Below are 8,393 nucleotides of genomic sequence, written 5' to 3' on the forward strand. Positions count from 1 at the left end.
TATATATATATATATATATATATATATATACTCAAAAATTAAAAAGAAAGAAAGCGAAGGTGCTGAGTGCAAGTAACTCCTGATGAAAATTTTTCTCGAAATTTTTTATATAATATTTCAGAATTTCTATATAATTTTAATTTAACTTTCTTACATTTTTTATTGGAACATTTCTCAGAAAATCTTTTCTAGAAATTTTTCATATATGTTAATTATAAAATATCGTAAGATTTCTAAGATGTTTTGTAAGTATAATTTCTGATGAAATGTTATAAAATCTAAAAAATTTTTAAATATTTTTTAAAAATTATGGGATGAGAAATTTCAGAATATTTCAGAATTCACTTGTATGAAAAATTCTGAAAGCTGTAAACTTACTGAATATTTCTGAGTATTTCTGAAAAATGTTCCAATTCGTATGAAAATTATGAGAAAAATTTCGTCAAGGACGCGAACAGATCTCTAATTTCTTTGATCAAATTGCATTGCGTCTAGAGACTTTTTAAAATAAACGTTGGCAGCTTCAGCGCATCCGTGCCGCAGCTGACTTCAGCGCGCGGGCGCGCACGCGGCAGCAACTTCACTGTGGATAAATCGCCGATGTGGGGGTGTGGGGCTGACACTGCTGACAGTGGAGTTGATGTCGTTGGTGGTGGCGGCTAAAATCGAGGGCGAGAAACTACAAGGAACACCGTGGCGCGCATCCTTGCCAGAAAAGTCATAGTAATCGCGTAGAATGGTAGGTGCGACCTAATTTGCTCGCAGTCCATATCTCGAGGAATCTACGTGGCTGGGCATGACATGACACGGCCTCGCCGAGGCTTTTGTCTTTTCTGCGCGTTTACTTGCAAACGAAAGAGATTGACAGCTCGCAACGTCAACTATCTGCTGCAATCGATGCTCTTCATGCATTCCTTTCCCGCAATTTTTACGCGCACATATAAATCTGATTCATCCCATTATAGATGTTTACAGTAGCGCGACGTCGTAGGATCTTTATGGATTCGTTGTAAACCTGACCATAAAAATGATGACTTTTATGTCATTATTTATATCCACTTGCGAAGAACTTTAATAGGCGTATTCTTTTTAACTGAATTTCTTGCGATTCATTTTTCTGCCTTTTCTCTTCACATTGAAGAAAACAAGAGAAAAGGTGAACTTGCAAAAAATTTAACTAAAAAGATCAGATCTTTATTATCATACATTGATTGCATGAGCGTTTATTTAATATTTTTTTTACTATTGTTATATTGATAAGACAATTTTTCTCAAGAATAATTTTTCTATTTTCCACAAATCCCTGATTCAGTCGGATTTAATATGTTGCAATGTTATTGCCTGTTTGTGTTAATTGATAACATCTTTCAATACAGGGAAGATTACAGAGGAATGGTGCTGTACTGGTGATAATATGCCTCCTGATAGAGACAAATGGCTTCTACGTGCCTGGAGTTGCTCCAGTAGAGTTCAAGAAGGGTCAAAAGATAGATGTTAAAGCAGTCAAGATGACCAGCACTCATACGCAATTACCATACGAATATTACTCCCTTCCGTTTTGCTTACCCAAGAATGGAACTTTCATTTATAAATCTGAGAATTTGGGAGAGGTGTTACGTGGTGACAGGTAAGACATTCCAAAAGAAACACATTTAATTTTGGGAAAAAAGTATTAATGTTGTCATAATTTTATATTATATAATATTATATTATATAATATTATATAATATTATATTATATAATATAAATATGTATAATATATATAATATTGGGTTATCCGGAAAGTTTGTGCCGACTAACCTATATAATTTCATAAATGTATACTAAAATTTAAATTTTCTGCGTTTCAATTTTCCTTCAATATCGGCACGAACTTTCAGGGCAACCCAATATATCATATATTTAGGAAAAAATTGATGATTACTACTCTGATCTTAACCCTTCGTTGATGCACCTCTTTTTTCGATCGCTTTTTTGACACACTGGATGGCTCACACCCAGAGCAATATTTAATTTTTATTTTAAAATCCAATCAATATGAAAAAGATTATGAGTCAATTCCAAAGTCTCTAGAATACATTCAAATAGATTTTAATTGAAATTTCATTACAGTTTTGATGAAAAAAAATTCTTTCAATGAATAAAGAAAAAACGAGTAAAATCTTTGAAACATTGTAACTTTTGAAAAATTCAATATTAAAAGTTAAAAATTTACAGAATTGTTCAGATATGATATTTTGAAAAAAAAAATTAGTTTGTAAGTTAATTTTGGATAAAGGATGTTACTTAGTATTTATTTTATATATTGAATATAGGCTATTTTAGAAATTGAAAAAACAGATTTTTTTTTATAAACATTGTATTTTTGTTCTACAGAATAAAAGAAAATTGAGTTTCAAAGATTTAAAACAATTTTATGGGTGATTCACACCCAGTCCACGAAGAGTTAAATATACTTGTAAAGAAATATTTTCTGATTGAAAAATTAAAGGCTTTGGATTAAAAAGATTAGAAAATCCAGGAGAGCCGATACATTTGAGGGGATGGGTGGAATAAAGACACAATTTTACTTAGGCCCTTTTTCCGGCAATTAGCTTTTTTTATGTAATATTGATTATAATAGAGAAGTATTGTAATATGTAACTTTTTAAAGACATTACATAAATTCATTTGATATTGTAACTATTTGTGTATATAAAAAAGGAGCAAATTATTTTTATTTGTATCAAGATTTTGTAATTAGGCCTTTATTCCGTCTATCTCCTCATTTATTAATTCTTGAATGTATTTACAATAATTAATATACAATAAATAATTGTGTCACAGATATTTTAATCTGGATTCTTTTCAGTATATTTATTGTACGTATATAAGAAACTAAGGCAATCACTAAATAAGGATTTATAAATTTTTCATATATAAAATCAACATTGTTAAAAAAGTGAAAATGAAATGAAAAAATTGAAAAGTAAAATGTTTGATAGTTATAATTCGTGGAAAAAAAATACAATTAAAGATAGAAAAACTAATATATAACTTTGTATAAATTAAACTAAAAAAATAAAACTGAATCTACAGCCAGTATTCATAGTCGGTTTTTATTATTTAAAACTACCTTAAGTCTCTGTAATGATTGAGACTCATAACATCTCAAGATTGTACTTAAAACAGTTTTAAATATAAAAATCGACTGTGAACACCGATTTATGTCAATGATAAAAAATGAAAAACAATATAAAAAAATATATAGAAATATATATAAAAAAATTATTCAGAAAATTTATATTATTGAATTGGATCTTAGATGAGCCTATTGAAAATAAAAAAATATACAGATAGTTTTCATGCTGAAAAGAAGAACTATTCCCATTTATTCCCACTTTCCGTTCATTCGAAGGCTTGTTATATCACTTGTAACAATATTATGTAGAGAATGTAATCAAAATTTATTAAATATGTAATAAACTGAATCGAAAAGCTCCATATCATTATATAAATTAAGTCCATGTGTTTATTTAATGTATATGTATTGTAACATTTCTGATATATCTCTGAAATATTTGTTGATATAAACTTTTCTATCCAAAATTATTATTGTTCAATGAAATTCATAAAAATTTTACGGGATGTTTAATTATAACAGATGATTGCATCGTAATTTGATATGTTATATTTTTGAAAATATCGCATACGAAAATGTACGACAATAATATGCATTATAGATTTCCTTTCGTATTTTCGTGCAATATTTTTCAACAATAGGAGCTCTTGTTTTCCGAAATTCTATTTTCATTTCCCAATTTCTGATTATCACGATTATCTTTGTTTTCCAGGATAGTGAATACTCCATATGAAGTTATAATGGCAGAAGATATTACTTGCAGACTACTGTGTCACGACCCATCTAAATTGATGACTTGGGATGAAGCCAATTCCCAACATGTTATCCAGATGGTTCAGCATGAATATTTCGTACATTTGTTAGAATCTTATTATACATAAAGCTTATTATACATAAAGCTAGGATCACACAATGCTTGATTTCTTGAAACTTGTTAAATATGCACACATGCTGCTATAGCTATATACTTACTATATACTTTGAGTGCGTTTAAGGAGACGCTATTTTACGTCCGTTTTACCGTATTAACGATAAAGACAAGATGATAAAAGTGCTAATAATGTCTCTCCGAATAAACCTAGAATAATAAACATAGAAATAAACATAAATAATATAAATAACATTAACATAAATAATATAATAATGAACAAATCATATGTACTAGCATATCATGTTTAATTCATACATATTCCAGCATACATCAGAGCAGCTTGCTAATCATTCAAGAAATCGAGTATCGATGTGATCCCAGATTAAAAAGAAAATGCGTTTGCGTCATCTATATTGTGGATTTTTTCAGATTGATAGATAATTTACCAGCGGCTACTAGAAAGAAGCACAAAGAAACGAATAACGTGGTCGTTTATCAAGGGTATCGCCTAGGCGGAATTATGAACGATCAAGTGTACATCAACAACTATCTTAAGCTAAAATTAAGCTATCACAAACACGGCGAGTTAGTATCTATTCCATACATTTGCAAAAGAGTTCACAGAACTGAGGAAATCCCACAGAAATGATGAAATGATCATTTTGTTTATAGAAACGAATTTAGAGTAGTCGGATTCGAGGTGGAAGCTCGATCTATCGACACATCTCAATTGACATTCGATGGGAATACTTGTATTTTACCGAGCGAGGCGAGTCCGCAGTTTGTTAATCCGAAGGGCACAAGTCTCCTCTTCCTGTATTCGGTGGAGTGGAAACAGTCAGACGTCAGCTGGGCGAGTAGATGGGATGTGTATCTCGGCATGAGCGACGTAGAAATTCATTGGTTCTCGATTATCAATTCTCTTATTGTCGTCTTCTTCTTATCTGGTGAGAATGCAATAATTATGATTGTAAGCTTTTGGAAAAAAGACAAAATAAAAATTTCTTGGGGTGTTACTTGATCTATATAAAAATGCATTATTATTCGTCAGACAGGTCGTCAATATAAATAATAAAATAAAATATACAGGATCTCAAAATAATCGCCAAATATTTCATGGACAGGTAGAGCGGACTAAACTAAGTCGAAAAATCCTCTATCATTTCGCAATAGTTAACAAGATATTAATTATTAAAAATTACCGAAAATTAATCTTCAATTTTTTTACTCAAATACTATCAACTATCAACTTTGCAGAAAAACTGCAAGAGACAAAAATTGTTTATTTTTTCTCATAAAACTCTAAGAATTTTTTTAAAAATTTTTAATACCGTATTTTCTCATGTTGGTAAAAATAAGGAAATGCACTAAGAAATTGATAAAAAATTCTGAAAAAATTCATACAATTTTTAGTAATTAATATCTTGTTAATTATTGCGAAAATTTCAAAATGATAGAGAATTTTTCGACTCAGTTTCCGCTATTCAATAGTCCGCTCTACCTGCTCATGAAATATTTGGCGATTATTTTGGGACATTCTGTATAACTATTAAAAAATAATTAAAATATAATTATTAAAAAATATAGTGTATAAACATATAAATATATAATAATAAGTATATAATAATTTTAAAAAAATCAATAATTTTGCTGTACTTTACAGAATTTAAGATGTTAATTTCTGGATATGTATTCGTTGCAGGAATTCTTACGATGATCATGGTAAGGACACTTAGAAGAGATATAGCCCGTTACAATGCAGGCGAGAGTGACAGTCTGGCAGGTTTAGACGAAACCATCGAGGAGACAGGCTGGAAACTAGTCCACGGAGATGTATTTCGACCACCAAGCAACTCGCGCTTATTCGCCGCCGTAATCGGCAGTGGCATCCAGATATTTTTCATGGCTCTGATTACGATATGTAGGAATACATTGAATCCTATCAATGCAACGTAGAGTATAGCGAGTGTATGTTTGTTTACACCCGTCTGTATTTCTGCAGTCTTTGCGATGCTGGGAATGTTGTCGCCGGCGAGTCGAGGAGCCTTGGGCACTTGCGCGATATTTTTGTACGTGTTCTCCGGTTTAATCGCCGGCTACTTTTCGGCCCGATTGTACAAAACTATGCGGGGTCGAGAGTGGAGAAAAGCCGCTTTGCTGGTAAAAAACATAGACTGTATCTATCTAATAAAACATGATTTATCATGCCCATTTCTATCAATGTAGATTAATTCTAATTCGAATTCTAATTTCTCTTTAGTTCTAGAGATTAAAATTAAATTTTAACGTTGGTAGAAACGAAAATTAGTCATATAACACGAATGTATTTTTCTGCGTAATTTTATGTTTTTTTTCCAATTTATTAAACGAAACTTATTAACGAAAGTATATCCTAGTTTTTAACGTACAAATATTGATCACAGACAGCGACGTTCTATCCAGGTATAGTCTTCACAACGTGTTTCTTCCTAAATTTCTTCATATGGGGGAAGCATAGCTCCGGTGCGGTTCCCTTCACCACGATGGTAGCCTTGCTATGCCTCTGGTTCGGCATTTCGCTGCCTCTCGTCTATCTTGGTTACTTCTTTGGTTATCGCAAGCAGCCCTTTACGCATCCAGTTAGAACGAATCAAATTCCCAGACAAGTTCCTGACCAACTATGGTATATGAATCCAATATTGTGGTAAGTTTGGAAAGATAATTTAATCGATTTTTCTATTTCTTTTATTTTATTATTAATATAGAAATAGTCACTATTTTTATATTTATGGGGTATTTTTATATTTATGCACTTCACTGTTTGTGAAGTGCATTGATTTTAACGTAGTTTGTAAGTTCATTCTTTAATCACGAAAATTCTGGTCGCTCTCTTACCATCTAGATATACTTATACATTTATATTAGCATTTTTAAAAATTAATATAATATATAATTAGTAGAATAATTTTATATTATTAAATATTAATAAAGAAAATATTGCTTGTAGCACTCTAATGGCTGGAATCTTACCATTCGGCGCGGTATTCATAGAACTCTTCTTCATCCTAACTGCGCTCTGGGAAAATCAGTTTTATTATCTTTTCGGATTTTTATTCCTCGTTTTCTGTATCCTTGTAATTTCATGCTCGCAGATATCAATAGTCATGGTTTACTTCCAGTTATGTGGCGAAGTAAGTATAACGAAAAAATTAATTACAAAAAAATCTAATTGATTCATTGCGATATTTGATCTTTTTTCTTAAGAATTATTTAAACTTTGAACTTAGTTTTTCTATGTTCTATCCTCTACAGTTTAGACTTAAATATATCTTTCTCGTTTTCTTGATTCACAAAATTTCTGTTCCTTTATATGATATATATATATTTTTTTATTTTTCATGCTTTGATGCTTTTTTAATTCCAGGATTACAGGTGGTGGTGGCGCAGCTTTATCGTAAGTGGTGGATCCGCAGTCTACGTGCTGGCGTATTCCGTTTTTTACTTCGTTACCAAACTGAAAATCACTGAGTTGGTGCCGACCCTCATGTATTTTGGCTACACCGCATTAATGGTCCTCACATTCTGGCTACTGACCGGCACGATCGGTTTCTTTGCCGCGTATGCCTTCATCAGGAAAATATACGCGGCCGTCAAGATAGACTAGTCAAAATTATCATTAGTAGAGTAATGCGAGCGAATAAATTTAGACTTTTAATTTAATCAAGCGAAAAAGAGGGGAAGAGAGAGGGGACGAGCGAGAGAAAGAGTGAGAGAGAGCTGATATTTCGTATTGTGTAGAAACGATAAGTGAAATGAACATCTCAATGGATGCATTTCATCTTCCATGAAATTTCGAAACTGCGAACGTTGCACAGAATTTTGTGATTAACGTGTACGAATATTTAATGTATTGACATTAAGATTTCTATTTGTCTATTCTTTTGCATTCATTATAATAAATGTAAGCTCCATGTTCGTCGCCCAAGATTTGAAAAATCATCGCGAATATCAAAAATAACAGGAACAAAAAATGAATATTGAAAACACATTTTTAAGACATCATATTTTGTTTTCCTCTTATTTATTTTCATTCATTTTCCTTTAAATATTGCAGCAAAAAGAAGACTAAACATTTTTATTTTAGGAGAAAACGTATTATTTTTGCTATTTTTTTTAATGGAAGAAATAAGCTTTTTAATGGAAGGAATAAACTTTTTGTACTCGTAAATGTATACAAAATACGCGCATGAGAAAGGCACGAATATGGAGTACCAGTGTATAATAAATCTATTTTATTTATATGATTTTTAGATTTCTTCCTAAGTACTTATAATTTGACACGCGCGCGCGCGCGCGCGCGCACACACACACACACACACACACACACACACACACACACACACACACACACACACACATGCG

At 31.4% G+C, this 8,393-nt stretch overlaps 1 protein-coding gene across 1 annotated transcript; it reads left to right on the top strand.

The window, feature by feature from the left end:
* The first annotated feature begins 600 nt into the window (after positions 1-600).
* Positions 601-7,635, top strand: LOC105621837 (transmembrane 9 superfamily member 4). Its single transcript, XM_012203277.1, has 10 exons — positions 601-645; positions 1,377-1,627; positions 3,834-3,980; positions 4,422-4,577; positions 4,665-4,939; positions 5,695-5,913; positions 5,995-6,152; positions 6,416-6,675; positions 6,979-7,162; positions 7,396-7,635. The coding sequence occupies exons 1-10, from the start codon at positions 601-603 to the stop codon at positions 7,633-7,635; spliced, it is 1,935 nt and encodes a 644-aa protein (XP_012058667.1).
* Positions 7,636-8,393: the final 758 nt, after the last annotated feature.

This window comes from Atta cephalotes (assembly GCF_000143395.1).
Source record: "Atta cephalotes unplaced genomic scaffold scaffold00037, whole genome shotgun sequence".
NCBI classification, from domain to species: Eukaryota; Metazoa; Arthropoda; class Insecta; order Hymenoptera; family Formicidae; genus Atta; species Atta cephalotes.